A 23749-nucleotide genomic window follows, 5' to 3' on the forward strand; every position below is an offset into this window, starting at 1 on the left:
TTGAATGCCAAGCCAGTAGTGGTGCCGACCATGCCCATCCCACCAAGCAAGGACGACAGTCCAGCAAGCTTCAATGTCAAACTTATGATCTGGAAGCAACAGGAGACCGTCAAAAGGCCCTTCGACCTTAATTTCTGATTCCTCGCCAACTTGCACAGAGTACTGCCAGTCAAGGTAGTGGAATAGGTCATTAATGTGGGAAGCCGGCTAGGAGACAAATGGACCTCGGAGAGAGAGTAGAATCCCACCCTATGGGGAACTGAGGACACAGATTTTTGGCAAGATAAAATTTTTTTAAGTACCCAAGGCTGTGGAGAAGGGCTATGAGTGCCAACCCACATGGAGGAGGCACATTTTTTTACGTAAACATGAACGCATGGATGGCTTTTTGTAACACCTGCCCTTCGAGCGAAATAATCTAACCTTCATGCCATATCTGAGAAGGGTAGGAGTGGATTTTAACCCAAGCATCCATGGCCGGTACAACTTCCCATGGATCTACAATGCCAACGCTACTAAACTTGAAAAGGCCCTCATTTTTACGCTAGAGGACCTATATGATTCTATAGTCCGCTTCATCAACAAATTCTCCTCCTGTCCCAGTCACACCTTCATTACAACCCGTAATTATCTTAGACTACTTAGGATACTACTTAGACAGGATTCCGCACCACAAGAGCATCGCCTTCTTCCGCCCCTCTTTTTTTATCCCAATGGAATAGATAGTTGCGCCATGGCAAGATTGATTATGCGAGTAGCTCCACTTCCTTTGTTTTGCTTAGCCCTCCTACAAGATATGAATGATAGCCACTTCACATGCTGCAATCATCCATTTCTTTCCAGTACCACTCTCCAAGTGCACCTAAACTACCTCAAAGAGGGTATATGCAGAGCTAGTAATTCCTTAGTAAAAAAACACACTTCTAAATGTGAGGTTCCCCTAAAACTTTTTATAAAAGAGCACCACGCTCCCTCCTGTGTAAACTGTAAAGGTAGATGAACAGTAAGAAGAAAGCTAGAAAGATAGGAGGATAATGGGAAAAATCGTCTAGGCCACGATCGGCCATGTAAAAAAGGGGATAAGGGGATGACCACCCAAAAGGGATTTATGGTTTTATATATAGCATTGAAAAGTAGATGAGAAGCTCATTCTTTGACGTGTGGCAAAGTGAACTTGTCTTCTTTTCTTCTTCTCTCCTTCTTGCTTGCTTGTGTGTGCTTGAGAGAGGGAGTGTGAGAGTGTAAGGGAGTGAGTGTATGAAGATGAGGGATCAAGGAGAAGAAGCTCTCCATCATCTCATCTCATCTCATCTCATCTCATCTCCTCTCCTCTCCTCTCCTCTCCTCTTCTTTTCTCTCGTGCGCAGCTATGGAGGAGGATGGAGCTTGAAGGTGGAGGCTTGAGGTTACTTAAGCTTGCATCACGAATCGTAAAGCTACCAGTGTGCTTGAGGAAGGAGACAACTCGTTTGGGCATTAAGGTAAGCTCACTACACCCCAGTACGATCAAAGGTATGTCAGCTAAGTGAGAGATAGTCATAAATGTTTGCTTGGAACACTTGAACAATAAGCAGTCGATGGGTCTTAGTGGTTGAGCGTGAGCTCACCTCTACACACATACACACACACACACACAAAGAATGCATCTATTTATAGATGAATTTTTTCATTAACAACATATACATGTGGTGCACAAATTTAGTCTATAAACACCACAATAAATATGTACCCACATACACCTACAAAAACTACACAAAAGCGCACAGTTGTAAAAGATAAACTTACGTATATAATGTACACATGTATAGATATATACATAAACGTTTGCAAATAGAGATAAAGAGAGAGAGAGAGAGAGAGAGAGAGAGAGAGAGAGAGAGAGAGAGAGAGAACATATGAGAGAAATTTGGTTTGGGGGGTATATGAGAGTGTGCATTGAAAAGAAATTGTGTGAGAGAGAGAGAGAGAGAGAGAGAGAGAGAGAGAGAGAGAGAGAGAGAGATGGATCTATCTGTAAATGAATTTTTAAATGGTTGAGCATATACGTAGTGCAAAAATTTACTTTCTAAACACCAAAAATTTACTCTCTAAGCACCATAATAATATGTATCCACATACACCTAAAACCACACAAATACACACATATAAAATAAACATTTATGTACATATACATGCACGATATATACACATGTGCAAGCATATACCCACATGCACATGCAAACGCATACATGAGAGAGAGAGAGATAGAGAGAGAGAAGTGAGAAAAACATGAGAGAAGAAAAATGGAGAGGAGAAAAAAATGATGAAAGGGAGAGAATACACACACAACACACATGAAAATGACACAAATGGACGCAATTTTATAAAACACACACATACATATATACTAGGATGCATGCTTATCCAAAAACAAATAGATATATGCAGAGTAGCGCACATATAGTAGATGCATGCACACACAAATATACATGCATGCATGCATAAATATGTGCATACGTATATGCACAAATGTACACAAAGGTACACATTACATATGCGCAAACATAGAGAGAGAGAGAGAGAGAGAGAGAGAGAGAGAGAGAGAGGAAATAAAAATGATGAGAGGAAGAGTATACGCACACTTATGATGAGGACAACCCAAATGAGAATATATGCACACACACAAGAAAATGACACAAATGGATATACATTTATAAAACACACACACATACATGCATACTAGCATGCATCCTTATCCAAAAACAAATACATACATGTAGAGTAGTGCACATGTAGTAGATGCATGCACACACAAACATACATGCACATATAAATGCATGCATGCATAGATATGTGCATATGCATATGCACAAATGTGCACAAAAGTACTCATTATAGATGCGCAAACATAGAGAGAGAGAGACAGAGACAGAGACAGAGGAAAGAAAAATTATGAGGGAGAGTATACTCACACTTATGATGAGGACCACCCAAATGGACATGTATAAAACACACACATGCACACATACACACATGTATACACACACAGATCCACAAATGAAAAATACAATATACATACAGAGAGCCATAAACATATGAGAGAGAGAGAGAGAGAGAGAGAGTATGCACAGTTACGAACACCTCACAACCTGACATAAACTTATGAAACACACACATCAATACAAGCACATGAGCACACACTTAGGTACACATGCAAACACATACAAATCTATACATACACAACCCTATACACACATACATGCATACACATGCACACATACATACATGGAAATGTGTATCAATATACATATGCACACAACATGCACATATGCACAAACATAAACATGAAAAAGAGGGGAAAAAAAGGAGTGAAATAAAGATGGGAGGGCAGATAGTGATCAAGGACTTCAGCAAGTTTCATTTTCTACTAGTAGTCTTGTGGCTTTTACGGGTTCTCTTTTTAGCAATGCACATGGCTTTTGCATGCTCGCCAAATGGCCTCATGTTTGGCCACTTAGACATTTGATTATTATTTAATTTAACAACCTTGATAGGAATAAAGGAGAGGTAGTGCTATCCTTTGAGAGGTCATTGCTACATGGATGGAGATTGATTGTTCCAGTCTCCATGATGAAACTTCTGATGTGCCCTCTTTCTAGAAGCAAGCTTACATCATTTTAGGCTATTATGGTTTTCATTTGTTGTGGCAACTGTGAACATCAATATATTTTCTCTCTCTTTTTTTTAAAAGAAAGGCTTGAAATTTGAAAGATACCTCTAGGATGTACGCAAGGTTTGAACTCAAACATCCATGTACACCCCCACACACTTAAACCACTTGGGCTACAACCCCATTGGCAACACATGAATATTTCTACTAAAATAAATATTGAATGCACCGCACGGATGAAACTCAATGTTTGAACCAGCACACAAATGAAATTCAACCCACACTCAAACCAATTGAGCTACAGTCCCATTGGAGCACATCAATATGTTTGAATTGTGCAGCCTTCATAGGCACAGAGAGAGAGAGAGAGAGAGAGAGAGAATATGCTTGATACTAAACCTCTATTTTTGTGTATGCTGGCACAATTGGTGAGGAGGTAAGGGTCGTACACACCAAGGAAACATTGGGAGCAGATTGAGGCAGGAAGTGTTGATGCCTACTGAGAGGGGAGAAAAACTGAGAGAATGAGATGGGACATCATTAAATCTAGTGGCTTGTCAGTGAGGGGAAAGTATGACAGCCAAGATATAGGGATGTGTTGAACTTCTTGTCCAGCATCTATGTTTGCATGGAAGGCAATGAGCATTCGGTCTGAATTAGAAAGGTCTACAAAGATCATCCGTATGTGGATCAAAGAATCAGGTCAGGCACACCAACGAACCGACTACCAACTATTCTCTTGTGTTTGTCTATTGGCTTGAATGAATGACTGGGAGCAGTTATTTTGTTCCTGCATCTCCAATTGATTGTTGGTGAGGTGTTGTGGCCAGCCAGCGACCGAGTTAAACTGTCATCTGAAATATATGGAACTTCCACTATCCCCTGTTGGCACCAAAAAAGATCTACTAAGTTCATTTGGTGAGACTTGGTTCAAGAAAGAAGTTGCATAAAGAAAAAGAAGCATGCAAGACAACAAGATTCCAGATTAAGGGCTTTGATGGTCAGAACCTTAAGGTCCCTTGGTGCAGAGTGAAAAACCATAACCTCGTATATATATTAGCAAGAAAATGCTCAAAATGATAAACTCACCATTGGGGTGGGGAGTGCCAGCACAAGCAGCAGCCGCATCTGCGACATTTCGGATCCTTTCCAGTTTACCAAGCACAGTGTCCCCAAGATGTGGACGATGTTTTCTCTTGGGCTCTGCACATTGCAAGCTCAAACTAGCAAGTTCCATGGCTTCTGCCAAAGGCCAATTACCTGCAGATTTATCAAGAATATCCTGGAGCTGTCCATCATCCAGTGCATTTTCAACCAGGTAGGCAACTCCTACAGCTGGCCTGCCTGTCAAGAGCTGAAGAATCACAATGCCTAGAGCATATACATCCGACTCACGGCTAAAAATGCCTGTCCGCTGATAATCAGGGTCCATGTATGCATATGTATCGACCACTACAGGTTCCCTGTGCTTTGATGTACCACTAGATCTCATGTTATCTTGGACCAAATGGGCCAAACCTACATCACCAATTTTGCTAACAAAGTTGTGGTTGAGCAAGATATTTCCTGGTTTGAGGTCCCGGTGAACAATGGGTTTGGGTTGAGAGTGAAGAAAGACTAAGGCAGTTGCTACTTCAAAACATATCCTGCACCTGATATACCATGGAAGAGGAGAGTCATTTTTCGAGAACAGGTGATCCTCAAGGCTACCATTTTCCATGTATTCGTAGACAATGCAGGCTCTTTCTGGGCAGGCACCCAGCAGGATTACAATGTGTGGATGATGGATTTGGCTTAGAAATTCTACCTGCAACACATAAAATGGGGGCCAGTCAGTGTCCAAATAGAGCTGCTCTCTGTACCGTTGTTCTACGTGTGCAAGAGCCTATGTCTGCATCTTGACAGAAGTCGAAGGTTGATGCATTATTCCCTCCTGTTTTATTCATATGCCATTGCCACCACCCAACACAGCAATGCACAGAGCATCAAAGAGGTTTCAGGATGGACACGTTAACACATGTATAAGCTGATTTCTTTTACCTATTCATGACCTAATATCACTGTGCTTAGATCAACCAAAACATTCTGGCAAGACACAAACAATAAATCTGTTAATACATGAACTACACATCAAACTACTTGCCACTGGCTGAATTGCAAAGACCTGAGGTATAAAACAGATTTACCTCACACTGAAAGTCTTCCTTTCCCTTCAAAAATTCTTGAGCCAAAACCTTGATGGCAACAGTGGTTTCATGCAGTTTGCCTTTGAATACAGGGCCATAACTACCTTCTCCCAATTTGTTTCCATCATGAAATTCTGATGTGGCCGCTTGCAACTCCTCAAAAGTATATACTGTGTACTTCTGTTGAAACCTTTGCAAAGCAGCAAGTGCCTCGTGCTTTGTAATGGACTCATGCAAAAGCCTTTCCTCTGCCTCTTTTCTTAACCTAGTCTCTATTTCAAAAGCCACTTTCAACTCCTCAAATCTCTTCTCCAGTTCTTCCGTTGCTCTCCTTGTTTCTTGAACCTCTAATAGTGCCTCCTTGCATTTGTTTGTTTCTGCTTCTGCTTGCTCCTTGGCCAAAGCTGCATCCCTCATGGCAGCTTCCACCAGTCTTGTTGAAGCATCAAGCGCGCTTTGACGTTCTGCATATTTCCTGGCCTCATCAGCTGCATTTTGTTTGTGAATCTCATTCTCCATCAAGATATCCTCTACCTTCTTGCTAGCTTCTGTAAGTGCAGCAAGCAGTTCCTCAGACCTCCTTGCTTCTCTGAGTGCCTGCTGTTTTGCAGTGCGGGCTTCCCTTAAAGCCTCGTCCCGCCGCCTGATTTCCTCATTTCTTTGGGCTTCATACTCTTCAGCCTGCAAAATTAATTGTCAATACCTACCATGTGAGAGTGATTACTGCATGATTCTTTTATTTCAATGATTGGAAAACCTCACCATTTTCAAGGCCTGCTTGCAGCGGTTAGCTTGTAAGTCTGCTTCTCTTCGTGCCAAATCTCGTTGGCTTTTCAGAACTTCAATGCTGTCTGAATCTATATCCTGCATTGGTTTCAAAATCCACAATTCACTAAAAAGGTCAATACAAGTGAATATAGAGCTAAGGAACGATTGCTTGCAGAACTCAAGAACTATCCTTACCTCATCTGTCACCAATGCTGAACCGGACTCTTGTAGCTTTAGTTGCAGTGCACCCCGTGACATTTGTGTAGCATTGAAACTAGGAATAGTCTTCATAGTTTTGATTTCAAATAGTGCATCATCGTCATCATCATCGCCGTTGTCATTGTCAACAGAAGATGAGATCTCTAAAGTGTCTGCAATTTTGTGTGAAGTTGGAAGCATTTTTACATTTTCAGTTGATACTGATTCAGGTGTTGAAGTTACCAATTCACCAAAGGGTTTCAGTGAGGAATTTGTTTGCTCTTTCCAGTTTTCTTGTACATGCCCATTGCTATCTGTTGCAGTTTCCTCAAAATATGTAATTGGGCTTGCTTCTGGTGCTTGATCATCAAAAGAAGGGAAGGAAACACTACTTATGCAACGTCGTGGCTTGTCAAATGATATCGAGGAGCTTGAAGCATGAGCACTTTCTCTAGACAATCTTGGTGGACTGTTAAAATTTATTGTGCTATCTGCAACGTATTTAATGCAATGGTTGTAAGTATTAACATGAGGTTGCCAGTAAATACATAAACAATGTTTGTACAGCAAACATTTTTTAATCAATAGCAAGCATTTCTGGTGAAATCATATCTATTGACTACCAATGGATGGAAAATCCAACAGCTGGAAAAGACATTGTATTCAGCTAAATATTAAGAAAGCAATAAGATTTCTTCCACACAGCATCATCTCCTGTTTGCGAGCTTGTATGCTTGACTAAAAAACAGCCAAGGGCATGCTGCTTGCTATGTGGGGCAATCATCTCAGCACTTGTCTGCTCCTTATGGCCAGCATGGCACACAAATCAGCCATAGCAGCAACCATCTACATGCAGGGTGGTTATGTATGGTTGTTACAGTCAGGCTAGTAAAGCAAGCTCACAATCAACCTTGAACTCATGGTTGCATTCCCTCCTTATACCTGCAAACTTCCACTACAAGTTGCACATCGGATCAAAGGGCATCTATTCTCAATTCCCTCACTTCAATTGGAATACTGCAGCTAAAGCAAGCAACATCAATGGCCCCTTGAAACAATGACGAGGTGGATCAGTTATTTGTGTTTTGCGAATCACAGTTGTGTGCAGCTCAGCATCATCATTATGCACTTCCTACCATAGATGTTTGGTTTGTCCAACATGATATGCACATAGTCAGCCATCTCATGTTTGCCAACCATGACTATTTTTCATACACATAGAATTGTCTTCTCATGTGTCACCTATCTGGGACCTTTTTGGAGATCTTTGATTGACTTTTGACCTGATGACCATTCAAACTAAGGTCAGCCAAAACCTGTCCAACATCACAAGGTCATCCTTCACAAGCAAAGCAGTGTCATCTGCATACTCTGGATCAAGACGCTCTGCCCCATACCTCAGTGGAAGTCTGATACTCTCAGGCCCCCTCAGTCAAGTGACCCAAGAGCAGTAGAAATACATCACCTCTAAAAAGAGGGAACAAGTAGGTGGAATGAAGGGCAGCCCTAACAGGTTGATCACTTCAGGGAGAATTCCTCCCCTTGCCATCCACCAGTAAAAACTCTGCTGCTGGCTGATCTATAGTGCTGAAAAACCACTGATCCACTGTTGAGGAAAGCCTAGACATGGCTCCACATGAATCCAAGTTGACCTTGTCATAGGCTTTCTTGAAATCCAGTGCTGCTGAGACCTGCTTCTCATCTGGGAATTTCTGCCCCTCCTAATCCTAAAACACAAAAACAACTCCAAGTTCATGAGAGGCAACAAAAGAGTGTCCCATCTCTCTCATGAACAATGTTGGTATGCAATTCCAAACCTCCTCCTCTGCATCACTGAACAGCATTAAGACCAGCTTCTGGGTGAAAGCATGTTAAGCTTTACCCTTTTGTGTTTATTACGAGTAATATATTAAAATAAATAGGTGTACTGTAAAATTTTTGCAAATCAAACTGTACATTGTTGGAGATTACACATCAATATTCTCCTTTTCAAGATCTTTCCAATGCTATATAGCATGATAGGATATCTTGCATTGTGGATCATCTTTAGGCCTAGTTAAACCATGCCACATTTGTCCTAATTAGAACTATCCATAGACATGCTATTTGGTAAAGGTTAACATGCTCTCACCCTTAGATGAAAAAAAGCTTGTAGTAGAAGTCTATCACCAGCCCCACACCTCCTCAATGCCATCTACACTCTCTTGTACTAAATTAGAACTATCCATGGACATGATATTTGGTAAAGGCTAACATGCTCTCACCCTTAGATGAAAAAAAGCTTGTAGTAGAAGTCTATCACCAGCCCTACACCTCCTCAATGCCATCTACACTTTCTTGTACTAATGCTCGAGGCTATGAATCTGCTCCCCTAGGGACACATGGCCAATGCACTTGAAATAACTCCCTGCAGGTAGTGTTCACCTTCCAATCCCTGGAAAGTTGATGAGGCCCAAATGGAAACTACAGTGGTCTATATCTAGCATACCCTGCTCTACTGCTCAATGCTTTGCACAACCTCCTCAATGATGCTTGTGATGTAGCTCCAGTCTCTAGTCCACAACTCTTACTTATCTACCCACATCTCACTCATAGATAGTGCGAGAATTCAAAATGACCAGGGGTCAATAGTTGGGCCAAAAGCATCTACAGCAAATGAATGAAGCCATGATCTGAGAGGTTTATGCCCACCGCCGACCTTCCCACCATATATACACCCAATTCCACACAAAAAACAAATCGAGGCACCCCAAGAGACTGCCGCTCATCCATCCATAGCCTCAAGAAAACTCAAAAGAGCCCTACTTGCAAAACTGTGGGTCTCTCCATGCATCTCTAGCATCCATTGAAAAGAGGAAGGCCTCCTAAGCCTCCTATACCCCTCTACAACACCTAGAATTTTGCACATTTAGGGTCTATAAATTGTTGAAATCTCCACCAGAAATCTGAATATTTGGTGGTCCTGCAACCATTAATGCCCAGCATGCAGCTCTAACAGAAAACAGTCAGCCCCCAATATCAACCTTGAACCATATAGCCAAGGATCCCAACATGAACCTCCATTATCAAGCTTGACCCAAAGAGCTTGTCCTATTACAATGGTGCCATGATCCCCCAGCTAGAGCTGGCGGTAGATCCTGCCAAACAATCAATCAGCGTCTTAGGGCCGCTATTGTAGATGTTCTTGAAGTTCAAGGATGTCAATCGTAAACTCATGATGATGAGGACTCAGATCAGCTAAACAGGTTTCTATTTAGTGTGGTTGAAGACAAGGTCAATGGAAAACTTTGGTTCCTGCAATGGCATTCAGCTACAGAATGGGGTAATGTTCACAAAATGCTAATCTGTAGAGTGAGGCTCCAAGAGCCAAGCTGCCAAATGGGTTTCACCTGTGTTGTAGTAGCAGGCCACCTATTATGCTGTGCCATCTGCAGCACTAGTTGGTTTGGCCAGTAATGATAATCAGCTGTTGAACCATGGTATCTCATGCCATGATCTCAATGGCATTGAGAATCTTCCTGATGTTGGTGGCAACTGCCTGGACCTTCAGCACATCATGTGTCACTGCGTAAGTGAATGAAGCCAAATGCATGTTAGCAGCATGTGTATTTTGCTATCATCTCCTGGTTGCAAGCTCCATCAGAGTTTGATAGAGATGGAGGTGCTCTGGTATTCTTTCTGTGCATGCATGCATTAGCTGCTGTCATTCACTGCATTTCTCAGCCTGTTCACATCATTTCCACCTGATCTAGGGGTGCATCTCATCTCTTTTGCCACATTGGAGCCTAGGCAGCATCATCATTATGTGGGCAGCCATTTTCATGTGCACCAGCCTTTTTGGCATCAGGTTGACTAAGCTCCAGCTTGTTTTGTGACTAGTAGGCTGGCTCATTTCCTTGGCAGCAGGTCAGCCTGTATGCAGCTTATGTGCTATATACGCAGCTACTCTTTTGCCTCCATGATCATTAGCAGATCTTTGTCTCTATCCTCTTTATCATCGCCTGCATTCTCATCACTCTCTGCCTTCAGTCTGGTGCCCTCACTAATGTGGCATCTCTATGGATAAAACTGATGGTCTTGAAAAGAGCCTCTAGCATTGTGGGGGTTGCGGCAAACTCAGCTCTGATGATCCCATGTGGTACTAATAGCTTACTGCAGATTATCTGTGAGAGCATGATGACCTGTGGTCTCTCAACCTATGTCCATAGATATGTAGCTATGCCAGGGGTCCAAACTAGTGCATCATACATCATGGATGGTGTGACCAATGAATCAAATAGTCACCTCCATGTGCAGGGCTCCTATAAGTGTGCCTAGTAACTCTGTCGCTCTAGCATGGCCAATGCATCATATCTTCCTATGAGTCAATCCTTGGCTGCCTGTGCCATGGAGAATCTCCCTCCCAATGTTATAAATGTGACTCCCAAGTAGACATATGAGTTCACTACCTACACTTGTCAAGTTCCTAGGGTGAAGACTGACCTCCTCATTGGGGCCAATGTGTGAACGATCATATGGTATGGAGAAAGAGAAATTGCTAGAGGCAGAGATAGAGGATTCAACTCCTAGTGTGCTAGATGTGGAAGTGGAGTGTAATCCGAGGTTTTGGAATGAAGAAGAGGGAAATTAAGATGTGGATCAGAAGAGGGTGGGATGACACGGATTTGAGAAGAGCAGTTTACCTGCTCAAATGAAACACAAGATATAGATATACTTGATGAAGGATGTCTACTTTGAGAGCCCCCTCTATTGAAGTTTACATACTGAAAAATGATCCAAATCCTACATTCCAAAAGGAGAAATAGAAAAGGATTTTGATTCATACGACTCAAAGGGGTTGTACGAACCCAACACTAGGCCTGGCTGAGATGAAGAACATGGGTCGCCAATCATTTCAACTGTTGTATCTCCTCCATGATCGGAGAGGTGGCTAGCCTCACCAACCGGTCCAAATGGAGTAGCAAAGCAGGTAGGAGGGGTGTAAGCTTGACTATATGTAATGGCAAGTGCTCTTCAAACTCCTTTTTTGTCAAGAGATTGAAATCTAGAATATGAGAAGAAAAAGAAGGTGAAGGTGAAGGTGGAGTGTCGTCTTCCTCACCGAGTTCATAATGCCTCCTCAAGGCCTCCGATGATGGAGAAGCCTGATAAGACATCATGGGATCCCGAGAAGGTGTCTAAGACATTATGAATCAGATACGTGTCGTTCATGTACCTCACATAAAACCAAGCCTCCACAATATCCACAAGAAACTCTTTACGAGAGCACCGGCTCTGATACCATGTGAAGATATGCTAGGATTTGCACTAAGGAAACACAAAAAGTACAACCACGACTAAAACACAAAGACTCAGACAATGACATGCAAAACTCAAACCCTAAACACAAAACTCAAAACTCAAATCTCAAAACACGAAAACACAAACACAAATGGAGAAGAAAGAGAACTCTGAAGTAAATCAATCAATGCTGTAAATGAATGGCATCTGAGACACTGACTGGGCTGCATTATGACAATGATCTGGTGACTGATGAGGAATTTGCCAGCTACAATCTCCAATATTTTAGTCATTTTCTTGATGTCAGCCACTACCACATGCACCTTTGGCACCCCTACTCCTATCACTTCCTTTTCAAATGAAGCAAGAAGCACTATGTCAAACAATCGACTGAAGTCCTTCACCAATAGGAGGTACTCAAACTACAAGACCTGGGAAGAGAAGAGTGAGAGGGTGTTGGCAAAACCTATGATAAGACCCAAAGGAGGAACTGTAAAACCATTGTATCACAGGACCATGTAAATAAACCCCCTTGCAGACACCACTAGGGAGCTTTCAACAAGCTCTCGTGCAGCCTCCACTAAGGTAAGATGAACCTAGGATCATCCAAGCCTGCTGCTGTCTGACTATTGAAGAGGAAAGGCTGTCACAATAGGAGGGAACAACACTGTTACAGCTGCGAGGAGGAAAGGCGGGAAAAGAAACTGAAACTGGTGCAGATGCAACTGCTGGTACAACAGACAGGCAGCGGCAGCCGCAGCCGCAGCCGCAGCCGCAGCCGCAGCCGCAGCCGCAGCCGCAGCCGCAGCAGCAGCAGCAGCAGTGGAGTCAGTGCAAACGAAGGAGGCAGCAGGCCGCAGGATGCAGGTCAGGGGAAGATGCTTCAGGCAGCAGGTGGGGCCTGGATAGGCAGGGGGAAAGAGGGTAGTCATGGGCAGATGTGGATGAGGCAAAGGTGGCAGCTGGGCGTGGGAGCTGGCGGCCAGGGCTGGACAGGTGAGAAGCAATGGGGCACAGGTGGGGCAGGAAGGTGGACTCTTAGGGGGTGCAGGCAGGGGAGTGGTGGCAATCGAAGAAGGGGTGGCGGCTTGTGGCAGCAGCAGCAGCAACAGGGAGGGCAGCTCGTCAGGTCATCGGGGGGGCAGCTCACAGATACCTGGGGCTCAATACACCCAAACAATCAATCAGTGACTGCTTCCTAAGTTCCAGCAGATGGATGTTAAAGATTGGAGAATAGTTGGTGAACGGTGAAGTTCTATAGACACCCACTAAATTTATCTTTATATTCAGAACCTTTGTCATTCACTGCTATATGTGTAAATCATAGTTCAAGTTCTAGTATCCTCATAAAGTCCATGGTTTAGCGCAGAAGATGCACAGCTCTCTTCATGGTTCTAAATTCGTGCTTGAATATATCAAGATGAATATACAGTACAATACAAAATACAAACATTCAGGCTGAGTATATACATTTTAAAAGAAGCTCATTTTTTGAAGAACTTGTATTCAGCTGGATGGAGCATGGCTGAGTTTAAGACGTGCAGCAGAGAGAAATGTATTTAAAAGATCCACTTAAAAAGACAGTCTCCATTGTTGACTGTCTACAAGTACATCCAACCACGAAATTAAATCACAATAAAGTTTTGTCGATGCTAAGCAACAAATTATTTCAAATTAGGTTCCCACAAAAAATCTAAGAAGGCTACCTTCAGTTGCTTCGCTGCTCGATATGCTTATATCACTTGCTGCTGAAGAAGATGTTCGAATGCTAGACTGTATTGAGCCTGTGGCATCCTTCACAGTTAACAACTTTCCTTTGTACACCACTGACACAGCACAGAAGTCCGGGGCATTCTTGACCACATATGATGATATCCTCTCTCCTTTAAATGCCCTAGAAGATCAACCAAAACTCAACTCCATAAATTTGTTGTATATATGATATTGTATCAAGCTTCAAGCTTATACAGAGATGGCTAAAAACAGCAGGTGTGTTGTGTGCTCCATGTCAGTGATTTTGTAGTGCCTTTTCACTTTGGTTTTCTCAAATCATTTGACCAATGAGGCTTTTCAAGCGAGTTAAGATATTAAAGATTCTTGAAACATAACTGTTAATCAAATTCAGTAATTGAGAGTTTAGACTTCAACACAAATAGTTGAGCTAGAGGACACTAAAGCCTCTTGAAACAGAATTCTTGGTAGACATTCTATTGAGCTGTAAACATGGAATTAAACATGCCATCCTGTTTTAGATGATAGGGCTATGGAAACATCCATTACACACCTGGACACATACTTGGATATCTTACTGTATGTCGAAGTTCCAATAAATAGCTTTGCAATCCCAAGAACAGATATCTGGTTCACCAGCTCTTCCTCCACTAAATCATTTTCCGAGAAACAAACTTCTACTTTCACCTAGAAATTTCGGGTGATTGAAAGTTGATGCATGGGATAAAACAGCTCAATTTAAGAATCAAGTTTATGTAAGGTTGAAAAATAACCTGAAAAATAACTTTTCTGCATGCATACCTTCGCTTCATCACATATCTTTCTGTACCAACTAATCAGGCTTTCAGTTTCTATGGCACGCTGTTTTTTGAAGTTCTCTACAACATCAACACTCAACTCCTCCAATGGAAGACTGTATCCATCTGTTATGTGAATTAAAAAAGGTGAGTGTTTACTATCTTTTTCTTAAGCATAAAGATAGCATTCTTTCCATAATATTTAAAATGCTAATATTGCTAAAATCAGCTTATTTTTAAATAAGTCTGGCATTCAACGTTAAACTAGTACATTGCAATGGTAAACACTGGCAACTACTCCCAACATCTTTAACTATTGTATTTATGCATTTTTCCTCTTTGCTCATGCAATTTACTAGACTGTCAAGAGTCTAGCAAGTAAAGGCAGTCACATTTTTACTGTGTATGATGTTTCAAAATTTCATAAAATTTTCAAACCTGTTCATTCAGGCAGCAGGGCAACCAGCCCAAGGGCTATGAATGCTCATCAGCTGTCTCTCTCATTTTATTCAACCCTTCATGTCATCTTTTTTACAAAATTATTTTTTGTATTAAAATACAAAACAATCAATTGTACAGATGATGTCCTGGCCAAGATGTAAATGCCACATGTCTTTTAGCCAGCATGTATGTCCCATGTTACCAAAATCTATTAACCTCCCACTGAGGCTACCACAACATTCTTCACCACTAATACAACACACAACCTTTTATTTGTCAATCACCCCCAACTCTCCCAAATTAGAAAGTTGCCAAAGGTTAGGCCAGAAGCCTGAAGGCTTGTTGTATGTGCAGAGATGCTCAAAGCTGAATCCAAAATTAAAGCATTCCTTGTCAATGGGGGGTGTCGTGAAACCCCACATTGCAAGAAATGAAAGAGGACCTAATGCTCCTCTTCCAATGTACCTCTAGAAGCCTGAGGAAATATCCAATCATTTGGCTTCACAATCTGCTGAGTCATGGGTAAAAGCATATAAATATATAGGACTGTACCTCATAGGCCATTCAGCCAGTCTTGAAGGAATACAAATAAATCTCTCTGCAAGTCATACAGAATGCACATTGCCCACTACTAATGTTTCTTTGCATAGCTGATCCCCAATCAGTAATGCACTTGTTGAGCTAAGAAATTCATTCCATGCTGATTAGCCACTTAAACAGCCCCAAAACAAGCTTAATTAGTGAAAACTCTAAAACGGGGAGCGGTTCAAGAGAGTTCAGTGAAACCCTAATTTGGTAGGGCCCATCCTCATCTATAAATAGATAGGATGCCCCATTCAGTCTCAATTCCTTCTGTGCAGGTTTCTCACCCCTGAGTGCAAATTTCAGCAATCAGTCCAAACACATGTGGCTATCCAGCCCCAGCAACTACTACCACACCTTCCTTTGCATTCAATGCTCCTCCATGAGCATTGGCGACAGTTTTCTGACCCTCCTCTACGTGCGATTGGAGCTGCTTGACATTGGTAACAGCATCTACAGCTTGCGTTTGGTGTCCTCTACATCAGGCGATAGCATCCTCCGCATCAAGCGATAGCTGCCAGCCCTCTTCCACAATTGTCCTACTTGAGTTTGGTGCTCCAAGCCCTCCTAACACTTGCATTTGCAGCATCCTCTTCATCCTACACTCTGACTGGTGGTCACAAACTTGGGATGTATCTCCGGTGGACGTCACTCTCCGACACTGTTCTACCCTTGGGCACACTGTACACTTTTACATTCATTTACAGTGTTCATTCAGTTCAAAGTTGTGTTCTTTCTCTCCCTTCCTCTATTTGTGTTTGAGTTTTGAGTTTTGCACTTAGGGTTTGAGTTTTTCTTTCCATGTCTCTGTTTGTCTTGTTGTGCTTCTCGCGTGGTCGTACACTGTGTTTTCTTCAGTGCAAACCCTAGCAGTGCCTCCACACCCTTCTTCACAAGTGACAACACTCACCAAAATTTTCCACAATGACACTTTTCCCTAGACAAGATCTTGTAAGTTGAAGGACTCATTAGCATGGTCTTCCACTATCCTGAATAGCATCTAAGTTTACATATCTTATTAGCTTTTATTGTGCCCAACACTTATCTTCCATACAGTAAACAGCAATTCTAAACCAGCCAATAAGATGTTTAGAATCCCTAAATGTACCGGTAAGCACCGAGCATGAGATATGTTGGTGGCTTGAAACAAGATATGCGGTTCTAATTCCATCCATTGCAATCTATATACACATACAATTCTCAGCAGAATACTAGTACTTGAACTTATTTGAATAGAACTTATCTATGTCAAAATGAAATTCCTTGCCAAAAATAATCACTGTGTGGGTGGAAAGATAGCATGTTTTAAAATACCATTAAATTTCACCCAAACTTTCTTTCAGCATGGGCAGTGTTTTATTGTATGCAGCAAGTTGTTCTTCAATTCAGCAAGCATGTGCTTTCAGAAGACCTTGGCCAATTTTCAATCAGAATGCTCCAACACTGACTTGTGTGTAGGGAATGCAATCTTCTTTGCTAGTGGGGCTGATTTGCACTACTTGCAGACTTTGTTGACAGCATTTCACGACTTGGTGCAGGCTGGTCTTTCTTCTTGAGACTTGGAGACTTATTTGCAAGGGTCAACATTTCAAGTGGCCTATATTCAACCAATAGTATCAAAATAGAAGTTATTGACTCACATGGATACTTTGAGAGACCATAATTGAGAACCCCATGAATTCTTTGCCAGAAATATGCTTGAAAGAATACTTTGCACTTACAAGATGCTTAGTGTCTAATGGTTGTGCTACAAATGTTATGAGTATGTGTATGGATTTTGGGCTTGATAGTGATTGTTTCAGATGCTATTAGCCACACCCCAAAGATAATGTATTAGATTTAATTTGTGATCAAGTGACACAATGCACAACTACTCTTGATGCAGAGGACGAATTGCACATTCCTCGTAGAAAACTCTCGGTTATGATGACTTGTCGAATGCACTGTCTAGTACTTATATGGATGAATTTCAAGCTTCCCTCACTCTCATGTTTTGATGCTTGTTGACTGGAAGTTGGCCCTGCTTTCTTTGTTGTCCTAAGTGCCAATCACTTGGCGTCACTCGTCTGTCACAGAGGCTACTCTAGGACCTGTGTTTTTGCAGCCCAGCTCATCCTCCATTATCTGGCATCATCATTATCCACCTGGCATCAGTATCTAGGCTGCTCTCCCTGCGTTTGATAGCTCTGACACTTCGGGATTTGCGTCTTGCTGCCCAGGTCACTCCGCGGCATCAGAGGACTGCGGTTTGCTCCCTCAATGAATGGTGATCATCTACCACATCTCCGACGGCATCAAAGGACTGCGGTTTACTCCCTCAACAGCTGACTTTCATCTTCCAGTGATTACTTCACTAGCCCATTGCGCGGAGGACTACATTTCACTCCCTTCACTATGTAGATTTCCCACAGGTGCTCCTGCCTGATTCAGATAGGACAATGTAGTTATCTTGTGAGCTTCAGCTCCGCTGCTCTGCTGGATTAGCTTTTCTTCTCATAGCATGATTCAGTGCATCATCATCGTGTTCTTCTTGTGTTTCTGAGTTTCTCTTCTCTCTCTGTGTTTGCCATACACACTTTGTGTTACTCCCCACAAACCCTACTGTCGCTTATTTTGACATGGTATCAGAGCATACCTGTTATTTTTGACATGGCATCAAAGCGCAAGAGCTCAGAGAGCTAAAGACCCTGTTCATCAAAGAAGGCAAGGATAGGTTGCGGGTTCAACATCATCTACTGATTTCTCCCTTCATTTCCGTTGCTTCACCAGGAGACAGAGATACCTTTCTCTTCCTCTCCCACCTACCCACCCTTTTACAGGTTGACACTCCGATGCTATGCCTTCTCCACAGGTAGATGGACAAACCATTGGGTGCTCCTTTTTTGGCAACACCGGAACCCCCACTAATGCTTGCCGCCATGGACCTTTGCTCCCTACCTCCCTAGAGCATATGCATCTACCCCCAAGCACTCCCTGTGCCACCTCTCCCTTCTAGGCCACAGAGTGTATTCTGCACCGGCTTCAAATTTTTATGCTCAAGGCAATAAGACGCATCCAATGCACACTAAGCCCTTTCGAGCCACAGGAGAATCAACTAGTACCATGACCTCCTCACGACTGCCACAATGCGGAGGTTTCTTCTACTTCTAGGATTTCAAAAATGCCACCTCGACAACCTGCGGTTCTGCAATCCACACCCCAAGAGAGTGATTATTGGATACCATCTCCTCGGCAACAGTCCACTCCTTCGAGAGAGTGATTGTTCGACCCCTTCTATTACTTAGGCTCCACAATCTACTTCACTGAGAGACAGTGACTGTTGCCCACCCTTGGCTCTGAGCCTCCCTTTTCCCCTCCCTCGCGACCACTCAGTTCGTGAGGCCACCTCTAGGAGTTTGACCCCCCGGATACCTTCTTCAACACAACTGGCGGCACTTCCTTTGTCATCAAATAATTCAGAGTTTGTGATCCATGAGTTTTTAAATTCCCTCTCTCTCATAGAGGGGGATTTAGAGGGGGCTATACTCTCTTTATCCTTGAAGGGGGCTTCTACTTCTTCGGCTTCAGAGGGGACCCTTGCATCTTCACCCTCATCAAGGGGGACACCTACTCATCATGAAGTTCGTCGTCACCCACCATTTACTCTTTGGGAATGGCTGTCTTTGCGCAGTCATTTCTCCTACTGATACCTAGGATCTTCAAAGACCGCCTAGATTAGGGCCTTGGAGGTTCAGCCACAACTTGGTGACGAGACCTTCGAATTCCTTCCAGCATGGAGTTACGGAGCTAGTGGCTTCTCTCAGAAGGTGGAGTCAGGTTCTACAATGCATTCCGTCTATTGTTCCTTCCTACCGGTTGCCTTTCAGGTGGAAATCTTAGATCTCCGAGATCCTCTTTTTCTTCATCACATCTCTCTTTGCTCCTCTTTCTTTATCCCTTTTTTGGCCTGAGAGGGGATGTTGAGAAATCACTTCTTTAGTTCACACGCTTCATTTAGGGTTTTGCACTAACAACCCCAAAAAGGGCTAGTGTCCACATTTTGACCACTTTTTCAATAGGCGCCCACACAGTGATGCGCTACCCTAGATAGCTTATGTCTAAAAATAGGCAATCACTTCGTTCATTCTTCACTATTTCTACCACTCTTCAATCATTCTTCACCCCTCTTCCTCCATCATCAAACACCCTTCCCTTCTCTCATACACCCCTTCCACTTCCCTCGCACCCCTTCAGGAGGACATTGTGGTTCGTGGCTCGCAGCTACCTTCACCATTCCTCTTTTACTTCAGACGCCCTCTTCCAGCATCAAGCCTTGCGTTTGGAGCATCTTCCACTTGGTATCACCATCATCTGCTTGGCATCAGCACCCTTTCCATCAAGCTCCACCATCACCTGCGTTTTTCAGTGTGGAGATCCTCTCCTTACCTGGCGTCATCATCTCTAGCTTGGCGTCTATTGAAAGATATGACAAATGATGTATGCTCAAGAAGAGATGTCTTGAATCCCATATGCACAGTGAGGTGGAATGCTACTATCCAACTACTATAAAGCATTGTACTTGACTATCACTTTTAAGAGTTGAATGCAATATATCATGATGCTTTCTTCTTTCAATTAGTATCATTGTCAATGTCTTACACAAGATTGTGCTTATGAGTCCAAGCTTCCATCTTGGAACCTAATTCACTTGTGTAATAGTCAATCCATTGTCTATGTCATCATGAGTCTTGTATTCATCTTCCAACCTTCATAGCTCCTGCCATGCTATAGATCTGTGTTTCTCAACAGTATCAATATCCTAGCCTCTGCGATAATCTCCATCACCGAGCGTTAGTGATTTCATCACTTGTCTATCGCACAGGTTGCTGGGACCTGCGTTTTCGCAGCTTGGCTCCTCCTCCATCACCTAACGTCATTCATCTATCACACAATGAATGGAGCTCTCACGCTCAACCCCCGAGACCTACAGACCGCTCATTGGTCAAGCGTTTCAAGCCGAGCCGCCATGGATACCTCTCACATAGCCGACGCGCTCTCCCTACCTATGGGTTGTAGTGAGCTTACCTTAATACCCGATCGAGTACCCTCCTCTCCCGTGCACACCGGTAGCTCCACGATCCTCGATGCAAGCTCGAGCAACCTCAATCCCTCTCCATCAAGCTCCATCCTCCATAGCCGCACGAGATAAGAGAAGAGAAAAGGAGAGAAGAAGATGAAGAGAGAAGATGGGGAGCTTCTTCTCCTTGATCCCTCACTCTCACATACTCACTCCCTCACTCAAGCTCACACAAGAAGGCAAGAAGAAGAGAAGAAGAAGAAGCTTTTTGCCACACACCAAAAATGAGAGTTTCCATTAACTTTTTGGCTTATATATGCCCTCTTTCCCTTGGGCAGTCATCCCCTTTTTACATGGCCGGCCATGGTCTAGGCCCTTTTGTCCATTGTCCTCCTATCTTTCTAGCTTCCTTTCTACCGCCCATCTACCTTTACAATTTGCACAGGACGAAGCCTAGCACTCTTTTTATAAAAATTTTAGGGGGGGGTGTCTTGTATTTAAAAATGCACTTTTGCCTTTGACTTGATTTTTTAGGCCACCCTTACGCTTTTAGTCGTTCTCCGTCCTGCCTCTTTCGTTGTGTCCGATTTCCTCTTGGGCCACCTCTTTTAGGTCCCGACTTGCGCTTTTCCACTTTTTTCCTCTTTCTTCTTGTGCTGAGGTTAACATTACCCCCTCCTAGCTTAGTACCAGTCCCATGGCACTAATGTGTAGTAGTTGGAAGGTGGGATGGGTGTAGCCAGATGGCTTTTTTAACTTTGTATACAAGCCCTTGCGAGGGATGGTGTTGAATGGACCGGTCCTTGAAATTGAAAATGTAGTTGAGACGGGTCCTTTTTTGTTGTTAGTGTTGAGGGGATTCATCCTTTGAAATTGAAGATAAAGTTGGACAGATCCCTGCGTGGAGAGAGGCGGATGGGCAGATCCTCTTTAAAATTGAATATAGTGTTGAATGGATTCCTGCTTGGAGGATGGCAGGTGGACGGATCCATCTTTGAAATTTAAGATGGTGTTAGACGAATCCGTCTGTTGGCCCTCCGTGGCTGCCTTCTCCTGTATTGTTCCAAATGAGCTTCTTCATTCACTTTTTGACTGGGGTTGCCTCGATCTGCCTCTGCCTTGGTTTGCCTGCATGGGAACGTTGTCGCATAAGATGGCCCCTCCCTTAGGCAGATGCTAGTTCCGAGCCATCATAGTTTTAAGCTGATAAAGGTTCGATGAGAAAGGGCGGACGTGTGAGTCGATGATGACGGGGCTGCAGAGGAATTGGGCTTGGGAAGAAACGGATCACCCGGTTAAGGTGGTAGAGGCTGGGGGCGTATTGCATGGATGATGGGGCCACCGAAGTCAGTGGTTGAGGCCTTTGTTTGTAACTAGAAAGAAAAGAAGGTGCACTACCTGGGGGTATCTTTGCCTTACTGTGTAGTGCGTGTTTCACATACTTGTGGAACTAGGAGATGGGTCAACCTTGGGCAACCCCTCGGTGGTGTCCCACACTTAAGGACTCAATTCGTACACCATTTTATGTGCGGTGCGTCGATTAGAAAGACAGGTTTGGAAGAATGTCCTGCCCTTGATGTGCCCTAAGCATGTGCAATGGGGGACGGCGCTAGGTATGAAAACCCTAGGTGCAGTGATTGTGGCACTCAAGATGCTTTTGGGGGATCCAGTATTTCTACTTTTTCTTTCTTTGTCTTTTTTTTTTTTAAGTAGATGATTATAGCCGGCATTTTGATGCAAGGGGTGCTCTTTAGGCTCTACCCTGATCTTCCTCGGATGATTCGCGAGGTGGTCTTAGGGACTTAGTCAAAAAGGCGCAGCTCTGCAAGTATTCCTTGATACTAGCCTTTGCATTAAGAGGGGTGGTTGACAAGAAATAATGATTGCACCTCGTAAAGTGGCTATCGCTCATGTCCTCCAGGATCCTCATACAAAAATAGGGAAGCAAGGTTGCCCTCATCATGAGCCTAGCCATAGGGCAGCTATCTATTCCTAGGTTAATGTCAAAAAAGAGTGGGGGAAGGTGGGCTTCCTCAGCTGCTGGCTTTTGTTTAAGCAAAAACCTAATGGTCTTAAGGTAATTACAAGTAGTTATGAAGGCTGGGTCCGGGCAAGAAGAGAAATCCTCAAGGAAGCAGTTGATGGATGGGCACAAGTCCCCTCCTTTAAAGGTCATGCATTCCTTGAGAGTTGCTACGTTGACGTTGTAGATCTTTGGAAAGTCATACCTGCCATACACCCCCCTATCGTAATCTACTCCATGTCTGCGAGGGTAGGGCATGTAGACAGGATCATTCCATTCCTCCAATAGGGTGTTGCAGAAGGTCGTCCATGCATCAAAATCGGTATCCCAAATCCTCCTCCGCCACTTTGGTTGTGCCTTGTAACATCGGACGGTTTTGGGAAGATGATAGACCTTATCCTGCCAGTAGTCCGCGAGTTTCCGCCTCCATTGTGTGATTACGATGTTTCGCTCCTCGATCCATCGGTTCACTAGAGTATTGCCCAAACGAATAATCCTTTCCACTACCTCCAAGGGTAAGACTTGGTCCAAGGCCTATGGGTAGAGGAAGAAACTCGAAGGGTCAGGATTGGAGCTCCTGTTGTTGCCAGATAGTCAACTCCTGCGGCCAATTAACGGGATGGTGATCCACGCCTACTAGAAGCATGGGCTCGTTAGAAAGCCGTTGTGGTTGTGCTTGCGCTCTTTGCCGGGCTTGCTCCACGAGTTCCCGTCTTCTTCTTCTTGCAGCAATGACGCGCTCGGGAACCTGGAACCCTCTAGCTCTTCTAGAGATAGATCAGGCAAGGGAAAACTGGGCTCTCTGATTTGCGGTTCTCCTTTGAATCCTTACTCGAAGTCCAACCCTTCCTTGGTGTCTTGATCCATTGTGGGTTAGACTGGGGGTGGATGGGGCTGCTCTTGTTCCTCGAATCCAAGTTTCCTAAGCTCATCAGTGGAGAGGCCGGCTTGTCGTAAGTAGCTGCGTTGCTGCTCCTTGGTTATGCCTGTGCTGATTGGGAGTGCACATTCTTGCAGGCCATACCTTAAAGCTCTGGT

At 43.5% G+C, this 23749-nt stretch overlaps 1 protein-coding gene across 2 annotated transcripts in view; it reads right to left on the reverse strand.

Moving 5' to 3' along the window:
• Positions 1-3907: 3907 nt before the first annotated feature.
• LOC148020867 (U-box domain-containing protein 52-like) overlaps positions 3908-23749 on the reverse strand; it is a 59067-nt gene continuing 39225 nt past the window's right edge. Inside the window, exons 2-9 of one of the 2 annotated variants that reach the window (XM_087698663.1) lie at positions 14614-14735; positions 14378-14499; positions 13788-13975; positions 6799-7292; positions 6598-6699; positions 5836-6516; positions 4739-5456; positions 3908-4531 (exon numbers count right to left, since the gene is read on the reverse strand). In XM_087698663.1, coding sequence (XP_087554789.1) covers positions 4500-4531; positions 4739-5456; positions 5836-6516; positions 6598-6699; positions 6799-7292; positions 13788-13975; positions 14378-14499; positions 14614-14735 — 2459 coding nt within the window. In that variant the 3' untranslated portion in view covers positions 3908-4499. Of the gene's footprint in view, positions 4532-4738; positions 5457-5835; positions 6517-6597; positions 6700-6798; positions 7293-13787; positions 13976-14365; positions 14500-14613; positions 14736-23749 lie in introns of both variants that reach the window. The other variant, XM_087698662.1, reaches the window with a different exon arrangement.

This window comes from Lygodium microphyllum, chromosome 18, assembly GCF_053477565.2.
Source record: "Lygodium microphyllum isolate KBCC chromosome 18, Lygodium_microphyllum_v1.1.10, whole genome shotgun sequence".
Lineage (NCBI taxonomy): Eukaryota > Viridiplantae > Streptophyta > Polypodiopsida > Schizaeales > Lygodiaceae > Lygodium > Lygodium microphyllum.